This window comes from Etheostoma cragini, chromosome 22 (genome assembly GCF_013103735.1).
Source record: "Etheostoma cragini isolate CJK2018 chromosome 22, CSU_Ecrag_1.0, whole genome shotgun sequence".
Taxonomy (NCBI): domain Eukaryota; kingdom Metazoa; phylum Chordata; class Actinopteri; order Perciformes; family Percidae; genus Etheostoma; species Etheostoma cragini.
In genome coordinates, this window is record NC_048428.1 from 4,302,721 (window position 1) to 4,325,851 (window position 23,131).

Genomic DNA, 23,131 nt, shown 5'->3' on the forward strand with positions numbered 1-23,131 from the left:
TGGCGGCAGGTGTTGGCAATCAGCTGGCTTCGGACAGGCGAGGGGGAGGAAGAGGGAGAAACAAAACAGAAAACAGGACCGGAGAAAAATGCAGGGAAAAATAATACTCACTGCCAGCTGAACCCCAACCATGACAGTTTGTCACTTGTTTGACATTTCCATCACTGTGTAACACTAACTTATTAACTTTAGTTTTACAGTTATTTTTGGAATTTATAGTGAATAAATAAGGACATTATACCTAATGTTTGAGTTCTAAAAGCCGAAATTATTTTTTTGACTAAAATTAAAGGAATAATAACTGACTGGAATGTGTCAACTTTTATATTATATTATATTTCATGTTATTTTGGGTAATTAAAATTGGGTAATTAAAAAGAACATTGACAAAGGAAAATGGTCAATTTGACCCGAGGACAACATGGTTAAAGCTCTTTTTGCCGATCTGCGTGATGTAAACCGAACCGGGGTAGGTCCATTGTAAGGAGTGAGTTCACTGAGCAAGTTTTTGTTGAAGCAGAGGGCAGAAGAGTGAGCAAAGCCCTGTTCATCTTGTTCAGAAGAGGCAGCACATCATTTTTTTGGGTAGGGACCAAACGTTCGCCAAGTGCATTGCTGAAAGAGGCATGCGAAATCCTTGCTGACAAAGTCTCACCAGCCCACCGGCACTTTTCCCCCATCTGCGTTTCCTTCTCCCACAAACAGTGACTGCTCCTCAGATCAACAGTTCCAGGAAACTATCTGGATAGATGAGGTTAGGTGAAATTGTTTCTGGAGTTTGTTGCTTGATAGATAACAGTTCCTCTCTGCTGAAAATCATCCGGATTGCATGGCTAGATTCCACAAAAATAAACAAAGACAACACAAACAAGAGAGAGCGTTTACCCAAGGCTGCCATCTGCGGTGCCATCTTGAACAGAAGTAATATTAGGCAATACAGAAACAGAATCCTGAATCATATTTGGCAGCACTGCCTAGTTTGACAGTTTGATCTTAGCTTTGTGAGCCTAATAAGTTACGCTGGACAGAGAATGCCAGTTATGTCAAATTTCAACTATGTCAATCCTCATCTTAAACCGCCCAACATTACATAAACTGTTGTGATTGGTCCATCGAGGGCCTGGTTGTCTGTCTGAACAAAAGGCGTATCTGACAGAACAAATGAAAACATTAGATCAGCAGATTTGTCTGTTTCCCAAGCTACTTGTGAAGTATCCAGAGGATGAACCCTTCTGATTTAAGACTCTTCACCAGAAAAATTACAATGATTACTTGAAACAACCTATGTTTTCCTTGTCCAACCTGATAAGAAATTCCTATTTCTATATGAATGAGGACTGTGACTGACCTTGTAGGAACAAAGTCTGCATGGATGTATGGTTCAACAAAGAGTCATTGAAACAAGAGGCTTCTGTTTGCATTCTATTTTAACCAGCACTGACCAACGCTTTCTTTCAACCATCCCTGTGATCCTTCCCCAGGCTTATCCATGTAGATTAAGTTGCCTAAACCTAACCAAACCTTGATCAAAGCAGTGTGAGTTTTAAATTGGCCCTGTGAATAATGATTGCAATGGTTAAGGACACTGAGAAATTATGTTTAGATCAGAAAATGTTAATAAGCTTAAAGCTTTGTTTTAATAACCATCTCTGTGACCATTCAGCAAATCCATCCACTAAGGAAGGAAGGTGTGTTTGAAAGAATCAGAAACAACAAGTTGGACCTTTTTTGTGATTTCCTCTTTTATTGGCTAAAACTTAGACATTTTAAAGTGTAGTGAACTGATTGCCTTGGCATTTGGTGATCACAATTATAAATAACCCATATGAATTCAGGAATTACATTAACTATAATACAGTGGCTAACTTAACTCAAAATGACACAATAGGCCTGTAGATGCTACTTGTGAGGATTCAGACTTTAAGGCAGAAATCACTTCTCTAACCTTTAGGCAACTGCATCCCCACAGTATTCATACCTTTATTGGTCCCACAAGGGGAAATGACTAATTTACACTCTGTTGTCACTACACACATTACACACAGGCCTGCATTACACACACACATGCTCAGGTCCTATACATGCACTAAATGGAGAGATGTCAGAGTGAGGGGGCTGCCCCATGGAAAGGCGCCCCGAGCAGTTGGGGGTTTGGTGCCTTGTTATTACTCTATGCCATAATTATTATGATAAGATCTTCCCCATATTCTCTGATGTACAATATTATCCTCAAAGTGTGAGGAAACAGTTGAACACATTGCTTACAACATGCAGTGCTACTAGTGGGGTGCTTTGCATTAAGGTTGGAATCTCAGCGGCTCTCTCGCTCAGCATGGATCATTTTTATCTACAATGCATGCGTGTAGATTTCATGAGCATGTGGAAATGTAAACTGTATTCTAGCATATAAAAAGATGGATAGATGCATCTATAATTCGACATTGCCACAACACAGTATATTCAAATATGCAAAACAGACTAAATCATACAGTAATCTACACTTTCCCTCTTTCTTTGTGCTGCAATAGGACCAGTGGCCTGATTAGAGTGCCTGAGGTAGGCTGGTGGTTTGCCCTCTCTTTGCCTCCACATAAATAACTGTGTCATTGCTTGCTGAATTAGCAAACATGGGCAGGGGTTTAATTTTGCATTGTTCCTTGTTTATCTAGCCTTCACTCTCTTGTTGAGTTAACCTGATGAGCTTAGCCGCCACTGCCAAAATCCTCCTCGATTCCAAAGAGAATCTTTTTTTTCTCTCTTCATTTTCCATTTCTCTAATTTGTCTTTCAAACAGATGAAAGGATAATGAGATTTGACAGGCCCATTTTTACCAAAAGAAAGGTAGTTTCCTGTTTCCAAGCTTTTCAGTGATGAGGGCTGACTGCCAAAACCAAGAGACCTGCAGTTAGACTAATTTGCAATATCACCTGCAAAATGTTACCCTCCAAACATCACAGAAATCATTTGTGAGGTGTCTGGATTGGTTTGTGTTTTGGAAATGATCTTAGTCAAAATGTATTGCTCAATAAACGTACAGTAGATATTTTTGCATTTGCATACATCTGTACCCGTATTTGTTTTGCTATTTTGGTCTCAAAAAGCTCAAAAAACATTTTTATTCTACATGTAATGTCCATATGTCAATAAAAGCTTAATTTAATGCAGTATCTAGTTTGTTAATACGATCTTCATATATATTTTTTTCATTTGATGAGCAATTCCTAAAATAATCTTTTTAAAGACACCTTTGTACCTTCTCCTACACTTTAATTTATGAAACCAATAGATCAAATTGTGTGAAATTCTATGTGCATCGGTGCTTATTGTCATGATGTCAACATGACTGCCCCTTCCTCTTACCTCTATTCCATGGTGGTCTGTGTTGTTTGTTCCCCTGTTTGTGATGCCTCATGTTTCTCCCTACTGCTCTGTGTCTGTGGGTTGTGGGCGTGGATGATTTTTCAGGCTCTGACATTCCCTAATCATCCCCAGCAGTATGACCGGCTCTGTGATCCACTCGTTGCCAGATCGTTCAGTCTACTAGCGTTGTACAGTAGATCCTGATTCCCTGTGAAAATCCGTTTCCTGGTGTTCTAGCGTTGTTTTCTCCTGTTTTCACATGTTGAAATTCTTTGTTGGACTCTGGGGGACGCCATTACCACATGGTCGACGCCACAAACAAAAGACACTGATTCACTGGGCATGCTCTAGAGAGCGCACTGCACCCACCACTCACCACTGGATCCCCTGGACATAACACCCCCTTGCCCCATGCACTATTAACTGTATTTATATATTTATCTTTATTAAGTCCTTTCAATATATTTTCTGTGTGTCACGTCTGCTTTTGGGTCCAACCTCCAGTGTCGTTCCATAACACTTATCTTATTAAAAAACAAGTTATGGAGAAACATTCAGTCCCTTTGGGTTGGCACAATACTAGAAATTGAATTCCATCTTGCCCATCAGCAGCTATACACACAGCAATCACACACATTTTCTTTAGGAAATGCTTTTCTAGTGTTATATTACCACTATTAGGGTTAATATAATATTAGGGTTCTCCACTTATCTGAGTAGTTGCATAGATGAAGGAAGGGCTGATTTTAAATAAAATGTTGCAGTACTATTAAAAGAAAAGGGATTAGGCTCACCCAATAGAGAAACTTGAGTTGGAAACTAGTCCAGTTTTTGGCGTAGTCAGCACTCTTTCCAGTCTACTCACTATGGAGCTCAGTACCAACCAAACAGATGGAATCCCTCAGTGTTTGAATTTCATCTGTGAAAATGGTTTATTTAAATATTATTCTGATACTGTCATTATAATACAAACTGTTGCAATGTTCCAGTACAGAAGCCTCACACAATACGAAAGAAAAGAAACTATAATTCTTCAGCATTTTTGACAGCTCAAAAAACAGACAGGACTGCATTGAAATCAAATACATTAGAATAAACAAATACATCTAGAGTGGATGAGTAGCGTGGCATATCAAACAGAAGAATGGCTGTGTTTATGAAATAACATCCTGGGTGAAAGAACTGCTGCTGTAGCCATCATTGTGAACTATTCTCCTCTTTGGTAACAGAGATCTTGTTGTTTGTAAGCAATTCAGCCTCCATCACAACCCAAGCCCATGACTCATGCTTTTTTACTAAGCATCATTTTTCATCATGCCAATCACATTATCAAATCAATCTTCGCTACAATATCTCCTTCTTTGTTATACAATATGTTGCAAGGACCCACAGTCAAGTGAGTACCCTAGATTAGGATGAAAGCTTTGTAAAGGAGGTGTTTCTAATATATCTATATATATATATATATATAGATATATATAGATATTTTTTTTTGTCATTTACATTTTACCCAAGTTCATTTTGAGGAGATGAAAACACACTTTGGACTTGTTAACACTTGTATATGAGTACATGACACCATTGTTACAAGTACAGAACATCACTGGCCTCTGCCTTTTTAAATTGATAAAAAAAAAAAGGTTAACATGCTGATTATTTCATTTACAAGTTGTACACATCTGTAACTTTTTACATGAGGGTTGGACAAGCTGTCCACTCAAACTGTGCACACTCTTCAAATTGCTCGTGCACTTTTCCAACAGAATAAACATTCTCATCCCATTCTACGTTAAAATAAACTGTACGTTTTCTGAAAACTAAACATTTTGGATCATATTACATAACAGGTTCTCATTTCAAAACACAGCAATCGATTTCCAGCTGCAGCAGAGTGGTATATATATATATATATATATATATATATACATATATATATATATGAGTGATGCTAGATTAACTGTCCAAATACACCCTAAAGCTATTTGGAATTTGGATTGGACAGAGTTTCCATCTTTTTCCCACACGTCTTGTAGCCAGGCTGGAAGCTGCTGATCAGGAGATGTCTCAGGTCTTATCCCAAAGCATGACAAGGACTGCCAGCCTTTTGGTGCTGAATCAACAAGTTTCCCTTCCACAGTTCTTTAGGAATGCAGTACAAATATACAGGGGTATTTTTGCTGTGTCTGCAAAGCGGAATAAAAGCTTGAAGGGAGGTGAGCATTTTGTTTTTTAAAACACACAGCAAAGTAATCGTTGGCAATTGCATGTAATTACATGTTATGCATGAATGTTAGACTATACCATACAACATATGAGAAACTACATAATCATGCATCATGTTAGCTTAAGTTGGTGTACATTTTGGGAATTAACTGAGCAGAAAAATAGTATGGGTTTCAGAGTCATCATTGAATATTGATCTCATTGAAGGGTAACTGCCGCACTCAGTAAGCATGATCTTCAGGGTGGATAACATTCACTTAGAATATGATTCTTGAGACGTAGATCAACTACTCTATTATTCATAAATATTTGAGTTTGCATTTCTGATAGATGGTTCACTATTTCCTTTTTAGCTCAAAAGTTAACAAAAAAATCCCATTTATTTTAGAGGTTATACTGTATCTGTTGTTGCACTATGAAACCAAAAAAACACCTGTATCCTTTTTTGAGTGAGATTGTCAAAGCGTTTTGCTCATAAATGCTCTGTGTGGATAGCAATCTCTATGATATATCTGAAAATAAAGCTAAAAATATAATACTGCAAGATATAAGAGAGAAGATTACAACAAAACTAATTTAAGCAAGTCTATTCTCCGTGTTGAACTGCATCTCATCCAGTCACTCAAATGTACCTGCAAATGTGTGTGTTTGTTTGTTGGAATCAAAACAGTAAAAACTAGCAATACTCATGATCCAAAGTCTGTAAATACTCATTCATTCTTTGTAATAATGAGAAATAGGAGGTGCACAACAACTAGCATGCCATTTGAAAATGGTGCAGCTTGATTAAAATTAATTATCCAATAGTCACATATCAGAATTTACAATGACTCATAGAATGTAATATCCTTTTTTAATCCTACTGGAGGATGCAATACAGATTAATACAACAAGGGACAATGTTTTCTTCCACATCCAAGTTAGCACATTAAAATAAAGCTAAATTCAGTGTTCTGTACTGTTCAACGAACACTGAACTCCAGGGCGTTGACTTATGTAGCTCAAATAATTTATGTCCCCCTCTTTTAAGCCAATTAGACCAATACGCATACCTGTGTGTGACACTAACAAGATGTAAATGTATGCACATTAGATCATTTAGATGGCCAGTAGAGCTTTGGAAAAATGAGAATCTTAACCCCTTTTAACCTTATGGTTAATGTTCTAAATTATCTTGTACTTTAATCTCTTTTCTTTTCTATAGTTTCTTTGAGAGGGCCAAAATGCCTTTACGATGCAGTTTTGTGAATATGGTGAGTTTCAGCTATGTATACAGCACATACATTAATTCTAGGTGTTTCAAATAAAACAGAGATATCTAGAATCATATGTATTACACAAATATAGATACTCCTTTTTCTTGTTCACTTTTGAGCAATAAACACATAAACTGGAACAGTGAAACCATAAGAAAGTCCATGAGAGTTCCAACAAGATACAGAGTCCGTTTTCACACTGAGCGTTGCATCTCGGATGGTGTTGAGTTGACTTCTGTACAAAACATAATCCAACCGGTTTAAAGTGACTGGTGTTTGCAGTGGCTAATAACAATGTGTTGGGTGCAAGAGCAGTAGTGGCAGGGAAATGAGGGCCAGCTGTGCTGTGTGCATGGGATGTGTATGTGTGTGTGTGTGTGTGTGTGTGTGGGAGGGCGGGGGCAGGGATAGAACATACAATTTTCTTGTTCACTTTGAGAGCAAACAGAGAGAGAGCAGATCAGGGTGAAAACCATGTCAGTTCTTGAAATTATAACAACGCATCCCTCACCAAACCACACGCCAGGAGGACAGCCAGCCCATAGGTGGATGATATTCTTGTACCTGAGAAAAGAAAATCAAAGGATTGAAAAATGTACTATAAACATTACATTTTCTGATATAACCATTGCAAAAAAGAGAGAAACATCTCTCTCTCTCTCTCTCTCTCTCTGTATCTCTGTTGCTAGAGGTTATAAGATTTGTCAGTTGTCAGAGACTTTGCCACAAATTATTTTTAATCCTTTTTTTAAGAGAGACCTGAAAACATCCACTTACCCTCATACTTTTATAAAAAAAATGTTTTGATATCTGACATTTGGTTGTCTCTTTGTGTTTCACCCTCCTCTGCATTCCAAATACTACACCATATGGTTTCATTAAGATTGGCCCATGTACACACATTCATACACTGTGGCCAAAGCTGCCGTACAAGGTGCCACCTGCTCATCAGATAAACACTCACACACATATACACTCCGATGCGCAGCATTGGAGGCAACTCAGGGTTCAGTGTCTTGCCCAAGGACACTTCAACATGGGACTGCAACCTTTCAATTGGGAGGCAACCGCTCTAACACTGAGATAGGCAATGTGTGTGTGCTCAAATATGGCTTCTAATAATAACAATAAACAATAACAATAAACCCAATAGTAATTATGTTATCTTATCTAACTGTTGCATGTACTAAACAATGCACCTGAAATACAAACGTGAGCAAGGGCGTTCAACAATCTCCATTACTTTTTTGCCAAACAATATTAAACCATTAAACCATCATCTTAATAATTAAACACTTTTATGGTGAGTTACTTATTGACTTTGTTTTACATGAGTTTTACATGAGTTTCTCTTTTGTACTGTTGAACACATGCGCATCTCTTCAAGCATATACATCCTGCCAAGGCAGCTCAATGTAATTGCAGAATTGGCACATCATTCCTACAAAATTGTTAAGGCCTAAAATTTACTTTTGACAAGTTGACTTAAACTTAATATTCTCAAAATCTTCCCAAATAATTCCACTATCTTCACCAAACAACCACTTAGAACTACAACAGTAAAGTAAACAACCTTTGATGTGTTGTGAAAATGGGCTGCTACTGCTGCCTTGGCCCTGACAAACTGTTATCACCACTGCAGGCAGCTCTGACTGTTTACTGAGCATCTGACATGACTAACAACCGCAAAGTAAAACACAGCCTCTTCAGCCTACACTTTAATTCCCCTGCTTCTCAGGGATATCCAACCTGAACTGATGAGAGCAAAGAGACCAATGACAACTATAGAATTCTATGCAGCAGAATTCTTTGCACAAAAAATAGTTTACTCTCCATCAGCAGAAACAGAGAAAGAAAGGATTCGATAAGCTTAAAAGGAAGAAGAAGTGCAAAGTTGTAATCCTTTGAAACAAGGCAGGACTTGCGAAATACAAAATGAAATATTCACAAAATCATATTGACATTGACTAGATTCCTGTGTCAGGCTGGGGGATGGTTCTAAGAAGAAAATTGTCCGCGGGGACACTTTGTACCTTGTACAAAGCTCTGGATGCCCAGCTCTGGATTGTCTGGGCTGCTGGGGATTGGAGAATGAAGGGAGAAATGGTAGGAGGGAGGGGCAGGGATGGAGGGTTTTGACCCTGTATTCCCCCCACCACATCTCATTTGGCTTGGGGTGATCTAGAGAACAGGAGTGCCACAGAGAGCAGCAATCACTCGGGGCCAAAACATCCTTCACACAGAGAATAATTAATCAGCCTCTAGCTACGAGTCAGAGCAAGACACAGATACAGACAGTACATATACTGTACATGGAAAAACATGCACTTATTCACTTATACTAAGCTTTTTACAATTGTCCAATCAGTAAAGATCTTAAAAAGGCACAATTTGATTTAAAAAAAACAGAAAACCTCGTAATTATTTTGAGACATTTCTTTTTTCTTTGGATGCATCAAGCAGGTTTTCCTGGCTTCAGTTGCCAAGCAATCCAATGCCATTCTGAAAATGAACTGTACCATTTCTCGGTAGTCGTAAGGTATATCTTAACATTTTAAGGTTGAAATGAAAAGCTACGCTATCTGTGTTCCACAAAAATACCTGTCTTTGGTTTTACATGGAAGTTGTAAGGAATCATCCAGCAATTTTTTCTGCTGTGTTCTACTGTCATTACTTACCTACCATACTGTACATTCATAGGTTTAATTCACCACCATGTACAGTACCTGAATTAATCAAATCATAACAATGAACTGACGTCCCACAAGGTTTTCAAGCTACGTTTACACATGGCTGGCTATTTTCATAAAGTGACATATAGCCCTCTTCGTTTCGAAAAATAACACGGTCAGTTTTCAGAAAAGTGGTTGTTTGCACAAACCCGTGTATATATGCCATCAAGAGAATGCCAAACCTGTAGGTGGAAGTGTAACGAGAAGCTTGAGCCCACGTTATCCAATCAGAATCCTGTTGACTTGAATCCTGTTTTTCACAGTTTACGTGCAAACATGCAAAACAAAATGTTTTCCAAAATCTCCACTCTGGCTGTAGTTTTAAGAAATACGTTTTCAGAGGCAAATTTACAATTTGCGTGTAAACGAAGGGCACAAAGGAAAGGGAACTGTCTCCATTTTTCCAAAAATAATCATGTATGTGTAAATGGGGCATCAAAGCATCAGGCTCCAACAACACCTGAGGCCTGTACTACAAGCAAGATGTGGCATTAACAAGGTAACTTCAGGTTCGGCCCAGGTTTTTCTGTATCACAACGGTGGATTACTTGTTACTGGGTTAAATCAGCAAGGTAACTTTTGCTGAACACCTAACCTGGTCAGGAGCATGTAATGTTGGAGATTAAAGATCAAGCAGTGTAAAAGCACCGCCTACTGGCCAATAACTACTCGATTGATAACAGCGTCATTGTTCTTAGAAGAGCTGCTGGACCTCGGTGCATGAAGAGATAGAGATAGATAGAGAGAGAGAGAGAGAGAGAGAGAGAGAGAGAGAGGTGCGCTCATAAAAGTTAAAACATTTAGAGACTGACAACCCTATTAACATTCCATGATGGGTGTTGTTATGAAAGATTTTAATGGAGGGAATTACGTATAGGCTATTTGTGTTTTACAATGAAAAAAGTACTAAGTCATTGGGTTTGGTGATGGTGATTCCACCCTTAAATTAATAAATCTTTTTTATATATTTATATATGAAAATATTTATATTTAATATATTTTTATTTTTTCAAGATTATTTTTAAGGCAGTTTTAGGCCTTTATTTCCATAGAATAGCCGAAGGCATGAAAGGGGGGAGAGAGGGGGAATTATATGCAGCAAAGGGCCGTAGGTCGGCGTCGATCCCAGGCCGCTGCGTCTAGGAGTAAACCTCTATATATAGTGCGCTTGCTCTTGCGCAGCCCCAAATTAATAAATATAAAAACACATTCAAATGTTGGCAGAGTGAGTTTAGCCAACGGGATTTTATATAGGTTGTTTTCTTGAGCTGTGTGTTGCCAATGCGCACATTTTAATAATGTTTTTTATTTGGTCTCAGATTGCTTACCACTACCAAGGTTGCAACTGAAACAATAGGCTAAATTAAGACAATTTATGGAAAGGACAAGAGTAATTATGGTCAGATCTTGTTCCCGACTGATGAGGAAGTGATATTAATGAATTAAGTGTTGTGATTTACGCATTTACAGTGTTGGCTTTTTTGCCAGCTGTCCTTCCTGTTTTAGGAAGCAGCGACTGTATTGCGTTTTGCCTGTAAAACCGTGTCTGTGTACTTTATTTTTATGTAGAATTATAGTGTGCTCTTCTAATGTAAATATGAGGCTCTGGTAGATGTTTGGGATTGGTCATGCAGTGCAAACACCGTCAGTTTTACAAGAGAACTTAAGACAATGGTCTACAAAGAAAAAAAAAAAAAAAGTTCCTTAAACTATTTATTGGCAATATTAAGAAATTACGGACACCTGCTCTTGAAGGATGCAAGAACACTCCTTGTTACACCACGAGCCGTAGGATCTGAGCAAAAATGTGGAAAGCCACAGAATTTTGGCAGTTTTTGTTTTATACAGCGTGTAGTTACATTTTTCGAGAGGTGCATGTCAATATGTTTATTCTAGTTTAGGGGACTTTATATCTTTCTCCCCCTTCCTATCATTGTCTAGAGTATTTTTTTGTTGTTCACTTCCCAGGTCACTCTAACCATTAGAAATGTTTTATTTATCAGCCTGTTAAGATTTTGCTGAAAACCCCATTAAAGATGGAAACAATATTGTCATTTCAAACTATTTTGTTTGTCCTTCTTAATAGATCATTTATGTATGTATGTATATATATATATTTGTGATATGGTCATTTATTTCTAGTTTTAAATAATTAATATATAAATAATATATAATAATTGACAGGTGCATCAAAGGTCTAGGTATTCATTTATTATTTACAATGTTAAAGCAGTAGTTCTGCATGCTGCTTTTACTATATGACTCAAGTGAGTTTTATTGTATACCATGTGATCATCCGTCTTTGGAACAATAACCTACCGGAAGGTTTGAGGACCAAAGCACAGTTTAATAAAGCTAAGTAAGACAGCGTTGAACTCTGGTGTCATTAATAATTAAAATAATACAGTTGGTTTGGTACAACTGAAATCACTCCAAAAAATGCATCATAAAAACTTGTATGAATGTCCTTTAAGTGACGTTAAAAACACGTTAGAATTTACGTCATGAAAGCTTTAATTTAGAACCCGGTAAAGATGTAATTAGGACATCAAAAGTTAACATTAAAAATACGTCTAAAAAGACGTCACAAACACTTTAAAGCCGTTAAATTGACATCTTTCGGATGATGTGCTCAGTGGGTGCTTTGGCTACTTGCCGTTCTTGTTCCTACTGTAGAGACAACAATCCCCCTGGAGTAATTATTGAAAAATGTCTGTAGTTAAAAAGAGTCTTAGTATTCATTAAATCAATTTCTCTAAAGAAAAAAACGGCAACGTTTCTTATCCTGTAATGTGATCTGTGACAGGGTTTCTGCTGGGTCTTAAATTTCAAAATTAAAATTTAAGGACTTTAAAAGTCTTGCAGCCAATCAGCTTTTATGTTATTGGTTCAAGGCTATTATAGATTTTGCCACAGACATAAAACTGATTTTATTCTTTAGGTATGTGCAAGAACACTATTAGCAATACTTGGCTTGACATACTGAGTTTAGGGCAAAACTTCTGCTGCTTACAATGTATTTGAGGCCAAGTGCTTCTTATGCGAGCTAGAAAACAATTTAATTAGGAATGTGAGTGTAGGGGCGCTGGGGTCTAATGCAGAAGTGACAAACATAACTGCTGTGAAGGGTCTCCAGCAAACGCCAGCCATCACTCATTTTTGCCAGGTATCTGGCGGCGGCTCCAGCCCCGGTCCCAGCACTACCTCCCCACAGCCTAGGCAGGAAATATTAGCCCACTGGTGGCGGGTAGCTGCATAAAAATGGTTAATATGAAAGCTAAATATCTTTTTGTCATCTAATGGTTCCTCTTTTTGTTATCTAAGGGACTGTTCATTTTTTATTTAAGGGGCCGCCAGAGGAGTTTTGCCATCTTTAGTCAAAACAGACTTGACTTATAAACAATAAAACATTGAGACCATTCAACAAAGTACACTGGGTATTAACTACTTCAACACATGAACTGGCTTCCTCAGTCATTTTTGTTTAGGATAAGTAAAGCTACCGAAGCTGAACATTATTCAAAACTCCATTTCTCAAACAAGCGTCAGTTTGGGGGCTTGCATGCTACCACTCAGGGGCAAAAGGCTGTCGTTTGCACAATTTCAAATCCCCGGGACCTAGGCGCGGAGCTATTGGCGTGGGAATCAGAAATTCAAATTGTATTGGTGTTCAAAGCTGCTATTCGATTCCTAAATTCACTTCTAACATTTTATGTGATAAATCAACTTTCTAGAGCTCAAATATATGCCGTTTTCTGAAAATTTATGGCTAATTGCAAATTTTGTCTGACTGTGTCAGAGTTCAGAAGCTCCACAGTCTGACATGACAGCCGGCGGGTGCCTGCTGGGGTCGTTGGCTTAATGCCCGGCTTGTCAGACCCCGCTGTGAGCCGGCTGGAGCTCTATCAGGGGATTCGAGGATAAGAGGCGTTTATTTCCCTGATTGTTTAACTTAACAGACATATCCATTGATAAGATTAACTGGAACCTGTGTTTTTTTTAAACTTTTTAAATGCACGTATGATAGCTTGCTGACCGTGTGAATGTGAGTGACTCCAAACTCGTGTGGCTGTCATATTGGGATTTTTGTTGGGTCAGACCCATCTGCTAGCGATGGGTGGCTGAGACCAAGAGCTACATGGAAAAATATGCACCAAACAAGCCACTTAAAATGTTGCTGTTTTCACGAATACAAAACTTTAGGTGACGTTCCCCTCAACAAAGAATAAAAAGACATGACCCTCCCCTATTTTCCTCCAGTGGTCTATTCCAAATAAACACTGAATGGTCCGTAACTGCAAGCGACTGTTAAACTTAGCAAGTAATTGTTATTTAATTTTACATAAATAATTTAAATTAAAACATGTGGCCTCAACAATACACAGGCCATGCTCTTCTTTATTTTAAAGTATCGATTAAAATACTTGATTTAATCCCTTTTTTTGTGTTTTTTTCCCTTGCAAAAGGTTCATATATTTTCTTTAGTTTGTTGAAAATGACACATAAGTTTAGGGCAATACACATTTTAGGTACTGTACACCAACAGCCATGGAGAGAAATCTCACAACCTGCATACTGTAAGAATTACTTTTGTCAGGTTAAATTGATGCAATAAATGTAGCTGTATCTGTTTGGGGGTTGCTCACATATAGTACTAACCTTATTCTTTATCCATATTTATTATTGCAAGTGTTCAGTACGCAAATTTAGGAAAACTTTTTTTTGAAGTTCAAAACTGATGTAGAATTTATATTGTCTTTTTGTATAACCAAACTACTGGTTGATCTAACATTTAAAAAACAATTCCATCTATTTTAGAGTTTAAACACTCTGCCATGTACTGTATTGTTTGTTTCCCGATCCTGTACATATTCAAATATTTGTTCTTTTACTTTATTCATATTATTATTTCATGTATTTTGTACGTATGTATATTTTTCCTAGTATTTCATTTATATTTATATTCTTTGCTTTGTGACTGATTTTGCTGCTGTAACACTGGAATTTCCCATTTTTCATGGGATCAATAAACATCTATCTATCTATCTATCTATCTATCTATGTCACTAGCCATCTTCTTGGGAACACATTTGGGGTTTAGTGTCTTTCTCGAGGATCTTTTGACATGCAGACAGAAGGAGCAGCTGGGTCCACTGCTCCACCTGCTTCAGAGCTTTGAACAGTGGACCTGGATAGTAAGTAATCATTTCCTGAAACAACAACTAAATGCAGTACCAGTGAAGGGCTGCATGGTCATAATGACATCCTTCTGGGTACAACATGATAGGTGACCGCACGCTGCACAGCTTTGATGGGTCAATTCTTTGCTGTCAGTTCTGACATCCTACAGATGTACTGTTAAATCCCATTGAAGCAACTGTAAATAGTGCTACACTCCCTTTTTTTTAAAGATTATTCCTTGGGATTTTCCAACCTTATTTTGACATGACAGCTAGGTGAGAGAAGAGGGGAAGACATGTAGGATGTAATCACAGGGCAGACTTGAACCCTGGACCTCTGCGTGAAGGTATAAACCTCCCAGTATATATGCAGCTGCTCTACCAACTGAGCCAACCTGTCCACAGAAATGAGATTGTTGTTCATACATTATTGATTGGCTGTGCAGTGGGTTTTATTGCTTTTGTTGGTATTTGCAAAGTAATTTTTCAGTTTGGTTGTCTTAGATAGCATTAAAAGAGAAGAAGGAGAATGCAAATATGATTTTAAGAGGCAAAGAATAACTTGAGTGTAGCTGAAACATCCAGTCCAAATAACTAATATATAGTGTAAACACAATGTTTCCACCTGAAAATTCATAGAGTGAGGTGCTCTGAAATCCATTCAGACCCCCAACTCTATTTAGGAGGTCTGCATTTTTATTTGTCTTCTGATGTTCTTGTTGTTGTTTCAGAAGAATGTGTTGACGTGCAGACAGACAAACAGCATTTTGACAGTGGGCCTAACTATTTTTCCAATTATTCCACAAAGGATGAAGAAGCCATAATAGCAAAGCCAGTATAGTAAAGTTGACAATTTTCCTATTTAAAACAATGATGGGTGAAGATAACTTTTTGTACTTTACTTTGTAAAATCTGACAAGTTGATTGACAATTCAGGAAACCAAATGCCTTCTTTTTCTTGCCTGTCTTTTTGTGTTTTCTGGTGTACACTGGCGCAATGGAATGGAATAAACTACGGTTTTAAACTAAGGAGGAGACTAAACCTTATCTTCAAGGTAAAGGTTAAATACTATTTGTTTTCAGTAGTTTCAATCATGCCTGGCTGGCTGTGAAAACACTGTTGCATTTATAATGATAAATAAGTCCAGAACTTTATCTTCTATCCCTGGGAAAGTGTTGTGGTTTGGGGTTTTTGTTTGGGGTTATTTTTCCCATTTGTTCTTCCCTGTGTTTTTGTTTCGGTTTTCTCCCCAGTCTTGTTTTGTTGGTCCGGTCTTGTGCTCCCCTGTCCCTGTTTGTTCTGCTTCCTGTTTTATTTTGATAGTATGGTTTCCTTTCTTGTCTCGTCTTGCCCAGCTTTACGTTTGTCCTGGGCTTGTCCTGCCCTGCCCTAATGTGGTTCACCTGATGTCTCTTCTGTTCCCTGTTATCTCGTTACCTCTTGTATTTAACCCCAGTGTTCCCTTTGTCTCTTGCCAGAGCCTTATGTCTTGTCAATGTGGTTGTGTCTACGTTCCTTCCTTGTTCCTGACATTCCCTCTGAGTCGTACCAGCTTTATCCCCTTGTGAGTTTTCCCCTGTGTAGTTTACCCTCTTTTAGTATTGCCTTCCCCTGTGCCTGATTTTGGATTTTTGGATTTTGGTTGGATTTTGGTGTTTTGTTGGACTGATAAAAAAAAAGCCTTTTTGAAGCTCCTTCCTGCCTGCTACTCCTCTGCTTTTGGGTCCTCCTTCCCTCACTCACCACAACAGAAAGTTTGAAATGTTTTTTTGAACAATTAACTAAAGCCAAAACCAAAGCAGTAACAGAGACCTGGGAAACAAGTTTGCTATAGTGAAGTCAAACTCGGAAAACAAGTGTTCAGATCACCAGAAAGCATTTAAAGAAGCTTCTACTTCCCAACATTTTTGGGTTGTACCCGTTCTAGCTACAAAATGTCTACTAATGACCCCTCATCACAGGTTACATGAAAAAAAGCAAAGATTTGAGAAAAGACCAAAAACAATGGATGACCTAATTATGTGTTCTTCTTTCCTAATTGCTAAATCTTTTTCTAATCCACCGGATTTATCTTGTCTCAATTTGGAGGTAAAAGTAAATAGGAAAAAATGTGTTATAATTCTACAGGAATACTGTATGCAAGTGAGGAAGGTCAAAGTTGAAACAAGAAATCTGTCTGTAGCTTGTGATTGGTGTTCACTGTGTACCTGCATTTTCAACCTCTCGTAATGGAAGTAAATTGTCGAAGGAACAAAGGAGAAAGTAAGGTAACAAATAATGCCAAATCCAGTTAAGGCACTAGGTTGGGTTACTGAAAGGGTTAAACAGAGGACTTTCACTCAGGAGACTGAGTTCCATGTCAAATCCACATTAAAAATGAACTGTCACTTATTGAAACTAACCTTAATACCTTATTTTTACACACCTTAACATGTGACGCAGTGCGGAACTTTGCTGTATGTCTTCAGCTGTACCGTTTAATAAAGGACTAAAAACGTACACATACTAAAATCAAGGTAATTGTTCATTTCCTGCTGTCTTTTTTTACCTTGCAGTATGCGTCATTGAGTCTCTTTTTACACAATGACGCCTTAGCAAGAGATTGCAATTCTGTATCTGTGCTGGAAGGGATCCACTGGAGTTATATGGAGGGTCTTTTATTTATGATTCTTACCCAAATGGACAGTATGGACATTTATTCAGTGTTAGTCTCACTAAATCTAAAAATATGTGCATCATGTCTGTTCAGATTTTACTGAGTTATAACTCCAGGAAGGAGTAGAATTATTGATGCAAATTGCAGTTATCGGGTGCTAAAAGTTTTGTAGTAGATTAATTGCTTGTGTGTCACAGAAACCACTGCTGCTTCTGTTGACCTTGTATAGTGAGTGATTAGTACTACTGTAAGTAACTTCTGTTAGTTTGAGAACACCTGTATGCACATTAATTTTCACCTAACAAGGTAGCTTTGCCTCACATCACATGTAGTTTACTTAAACTACATGAGACATTTGGATTCTTTCCTTCAATGCCAGTCACATTGAAAAACACTCTGATTTTATGTGAAGTATATAACACATATGAGACTAAATCATCTTACTCCCTTACTACCAATTAGTATGCACCTGGTGTCAGGTTGTCTCATGTGCTCTCTCCTTGGCACTGAAAATACATGTAAGCTATCCACAAGCAACTGAAAAGCAGTTTAAGCTATTTTTTCTCACGTACATCACACAAAATTCAAAACACTTCAAAATTAACCTGACCAGTGAGCATACTCAAGATAAAGGTACCTTATGTGTTCCTGAGCTACTTTTAGAAAACAACAAAGGAAGAACATTAATTAACTGCTTAATACACACAAAAAGCTACCTTTTATGCATTATTTCACCTATCACCCAATCCACATCACTGTGGCTACAAGCATCTCCACACAATTCATGACAGTTTGGTTGACAAGGTCACTCTGTCTCTACAAGCCATTTCCGATTAATTTACACCTGAATTCTTATATGGTTATTCAGCTGAAGAAGGGAAGCTCAAAGAGAAGTGAAAGCTGAAGGTAGAAGTTTCCAGTGTCAGATATGATTTGGAGGCATCTGACTTTTTATAGGATATCTCAGGGTTTATAACTGCATAATGCCTCTTTGAGATTGCATCTTTTCCATGTATTTTTTTGGCTTTCCTCCACAGGACTGCAAACTACTTTAGCTGTGTAACCGTAATGAGTGAGAGTATCTGTCTGAGCTAGTAGAAACCTTTTCAGACTTTCTCGGTGCATGCTGTGTTTGACTAGACCCACACTGAATACTCTTCATTTTGTCCTACTTAACCTAACATAACTCTACATTTTGCCAAAATGTTTTTGGCTCAGTGAAATGGTGATGTTGAAAATAAATTCCAGGCCAGCGAGGCAGTCAGGATCAATAAGGTAGGAAGGTGCATCACCATAGCACCTCTACAGGGAGCATAAACTGGCTTAATGCCAGTTCCATCTATGCTGATCCCTGGCCAGCTGACTGGCTAGCTGACTGTCTCTTAGACTTGCTTACTTACTTGCCTGGTGGCTCTGTTATGAAACTTGCTGTCTGATTTGCTTGTGGACTGATAAACTCTCTATCTGACTGTCTGGCTGTCTAAGCCATGACTGGGTTTTTGGCTGACTGATTGGTTAAATACAACTAGATGTCATTACCTTGCAGCTTGACCGTTCAACTGAGGGTGAATGTGGTAACACAGTCTGGTGGGTAATCCAAAAGCTTCAAAATTACCATCCACTACGTTTGGAAGGATCCCACCAGCAGTTTTGTGTGTTTTAGCTGACATTACTGCAACCACTTTCCAAACCATCTAGCCATAAATGACATGAGGAACAAGCAGCTGATTAGGGCTTATTGGGGGGCCCAGCTAAGGGGTACTTGTACTTATCTCAGTCTGTTTCTATATCACTGTTTCCTTCATAAACCAAATATACTGATTCTTTAAATTTTTTTAGCTTATGTCAACATTCAGTTTGCAGCTGTTGCCATGTACTTACTAAAATCCCTGAGGCTGAATGTAACAAAGTACATTTAGTCAAAAACTTTATTGATTCTCAACAGAAAACTAAATACGTTATGCCATCCAACAGAAACAGCTCTGCATGCATACAGATTGACATTAGCAAATAAATAAATGAAGAAACAAATCAATCCATCCTCTCCTACCTTTCCCTGTCCACCCCCTTTTGCAAAGATAAAACTTTCTCAGCTATGCGACTCCGCTGCTGAGAGAATCTGCTTTTTAATACATGTTCTTTAAGGGAGACCAGATCCTCGTGAAGGACATCTCCTTACCTTTAAGAACTGCGCTAATTATCTCATCAGGGAGAACCCTGAAGCTCAGTACAGTAATGTCTGTTCCTGTTGGACCTAAACTGCAGACATTTAGCCATTTATCTTTTGTGAGGGCTTCAGTGCATCTTCAGCTCAGAATTGAGCTTTTCCCCCCATGTCTTTTCCCCAAAAAACAAATGTGTTAGGACCCATAGAGGCATCCGCATGAACTCGAAATGACACAGTGACATTGCGTGCGACTGCTTGAGCAATATGAATGCAGCCATGAACAGCAGTCCTGCGGTTTCTAACCACCTACTGAAGTGATGACTCATTGGTGTTCTTTCCTTAGAGATATGCAGTCGGGGCAGTTTGAAAAAATATGGTGGTTCTTTAAAACAAGGTCAGTGATTTTTTGTTTGGATGAATGCTTATGCAATAAGCTGAGTCCATATTTGTTTTTCTTTCATGTAGAAACCAGGCCGGCCTCGGAGCTGGGGGTACAAGCTGTGGCTCAGTGGTAGAGCGGTTGCTCGCCAATCGGAAGGTTGGTGGTTTGATCCCTGCCCCTGCAGTCATTGTCGAAATGTCCCTGGGCAAGAGACTGAACCCAGAATTGCCCCCGGTGCTGCGCATCGGAGTGTGAATGTGTGTGAATGTTTATCTGATGAGCAGGTGGCTCCTTGTACGGCAGCCCCGGCCACAGTGTATGAATGTGTGTGAATGGTGAATGTTTCCTGTAGATGTAAAAGCGCTTTGAGCAGTTGTTAAGACTGGAAAAGCGCCATATAAATACAGCACATTTACATTTACAAGTCAGGCTTAGGGGACATTCTTCCTTTTTTTTATTGTTGCTCGCATTCAGCCATGGTCAGCTCTGAGCCTTGAGAAAACAACACTGCCAGAAATGATGGCTGATATGTAATCTAACAACATCTGACACACTGGTAGCTCTGAACAAACCACTCTGTTCCTGCTGCTGCTGCTGTTGCTGCAGACACTCCACCAGCCACAGTCACGTTCCCCCCGTCTGGAATGTGCCTCCTTGTTTACAGATACAGCAATGTAGAAAGAAAAATATCTGCACTCTTCTAGGTTTAATTTCATCTCAGCCCATTTACCTATTGTTGCTCATCTGCCTCAAACCTGAGCACGGCAGTAATAGAACTCTGCCTCAGCCCTAACACCTCTGTGCCGCTCAGAGAAGGTGGCTTAGGTTGCCTGAGCAGACACTGAGAGGCATTTATCAGTGTCAGACACACCACACAGCGGACTCACTGCAACACAGTTGTCAGCATAATTTGGCTGCCTCATAATCTCTGACTCTGCAGCCCCGGGGATTATTCAATTTTCTACCTCTATTCAGTGGCAAGTACTATCTTTCTATGTTTTGCTTCAGGGTGCAGAGGGCTATTTGAGCCCAGAGCAGGGCCGACTTTGTGTTTGAACTGTCTGACCAGGAAGAAAATGATTTGCATTTATAGACGAGGAGGAGAGGTACTGTTTTAACATTGTTTGATGGTCAGAAATGAAAATAATGCAAAGAGGTAATGAGAGCCAAGACGGATTTTCTCTATTATGCTGACATGAGAAATGGACAACAAAAACACAAACTTACATTACAAACATGTATCTGAGGCATTATACGTGATGGATAAATTGTAGCCAATTGGGTATTTTTAAGCAGTATGAAAATACAAGAAGCCATATGTTTGTTCAGTTAGTCCAAGTATTTTGGTATTCAAGGTTTCTACTGATATTATTGTCACTGCCCTTCCAGAAAAAGACAACAGCAGACTGTTTATTTTCATGACCATAAGAAATTGGTCATGTCTGAACAATCTCTCTTAGTAACAAAGGTGGCAGTAGTGTGCCATTGTTATACTGAAAACCCTATTAGGGAGATGGTGATAGTGGCTGCATGGGCGTACAAAGTGTTTAATCATAATGATGATAATTGCCTAATATTAACCAAGGTTGACATGAAGAGCAATACACAACCTATGTGTGTCATTGAGGACTCAAACCACACATGGAGCACACCATGGAGCACACCATAAATTCTTTCAGGAATACCTAAAGACTAAACCTAATCACGTTTCTCTCTCTTCTAAACTGAGCAGCTGTTAGAGGCGTTCACTCTTATTTGAACCAATCAGAAGTGGCCATGAATTTTATGAGCAAATCACAGCATGACATCCCTGATTTAAACCTGTCACTCTCTGCTAGCTCAGGTGTCAATTTCAGGCGAAGAGAAAAAATTCACTTCACTTTTTCATGGCCTGTGTTGTGTTTGTAGCAGCTGATGTCTTTCCTAGGGGAAATCTTTCTCCTGCACTTGTTCCTGTCCAGCAGTACGCTGGCACAAATGGTAGCAAACTGGCAGCTCTGTTTTATTTCGGCAAAATACCTACTCATGACTGCAGTACCTGTGGATGTTGCCTTGATCAACAGTACCCGAACTGCCACCGTCCCGCTCTGACGTGCACAGACATATCTGTAAAAATAACTTCATATATAAGCCATTTCAGATTTCAGACAAATGTTTTTCTTCTGGATATTGTCTGTAGTAAATTGAGAAGTGGCTACAGTATTAGTTTTGTGTGTAGCCCACCTGATATGTTCACAGTTGTGTTTTTTAAATCATTTTACAGATGCTTTACTTGGACGGAAATAGAAATTCTCTATTTTAACCTCTCTAGCTCTGTGTCAATAAGGCCTAGAATCACACTGACACTTGGAACAAAACAATTTAGAGTTTTAATGACCTCAGGTACATCCCAGAGGTCCAAAGTATATGGGAGCTGTATCACTCTTTTTTGAAGAAAAAAAAGTTCAGGCGAGAAAAGCATGGATTTTCAAGTGTATTTACTGTATATGTAACAGGCTGCATTCTGCATCTGTGGGGGTCTTCATTGTGTTTTATGTTTATTCAAAATCTATTTACAAAGATGTCTCAAAGTAAACTGTCCTCATTTGATTCTGAGATTCTACAGATTTGTGCTGCTTCTGCAGAATCATGCATTTCATCTTCGTCCTGCAACACTGCGTGTTGTTTATTTTCCGCTAAGCCTACCGCGCATGCATTACATTACATTATATTGTGAAAATGTGATTCCGAATCTTCCCTGGTAATGATTCATGGCCCGGGTTTCTAATCACTACGCTGTGAATTCACTTTCCGTCATAACTGACCTTGGCGGTTGGACGTGCATCAAGTGCGTTGACTCATGGGCATGCCAAACTCAGCATGGTGCTTATTGGTAGTGGGATCTCTTATTCAATCACTTTTGATCCTACTTGCATGTCTGATTTTCATTTATTTTGAACTAGATTCTGCCGATGCCCACTAAAGGCTGGTATTTTGTTGTATTTACCCAGACACATTCAAATCACTTATGAAGGATACCTTCGCATGCTTATCACTTGCTGATGGCTTCTCTGTCTTACCACGCTAGGATCAGCTTAACAGTTTGGTATCAGACTACTACTAGTGCGCTATATTTAAAAAGACATTAATGCACTTGTTTTTCTTTTAGTTTTTGGTGGAATCCCTGTCCTAAGT

At 38.6% G+C, this 23,131-nt stretch overlaps 1 protein-coding gene across 2 annotated transcripts in view; it reads right to left on the reverse strand.

Annotated features, from left to right (window-relative positions):
• Positions 1 to 6,493: 6,493 nt before the first annotated feature.
• Positions 6,494 to 23,131, reverse strand: part of vstm2a (V-set and transmembrane domain containing 2A) — a 103,101-nt gene continuing 86,463 nt past the window's right edge. For both annotated transcript variants that reach the window (XM_034862199.1, XM_034862200.1), the window contains one exon: positions 6,494 to 7,403. In XM_034862199.1, the coding sequence (XP_034718090.1) occupies positions 7,330 to 7,403 (74 nt within the window). In that variant the 3' untranslated portion in view covers positions 6,494 to 7,329. The remainder of the gene's footprint in view (positions 7,404 to 23,131) is intronic.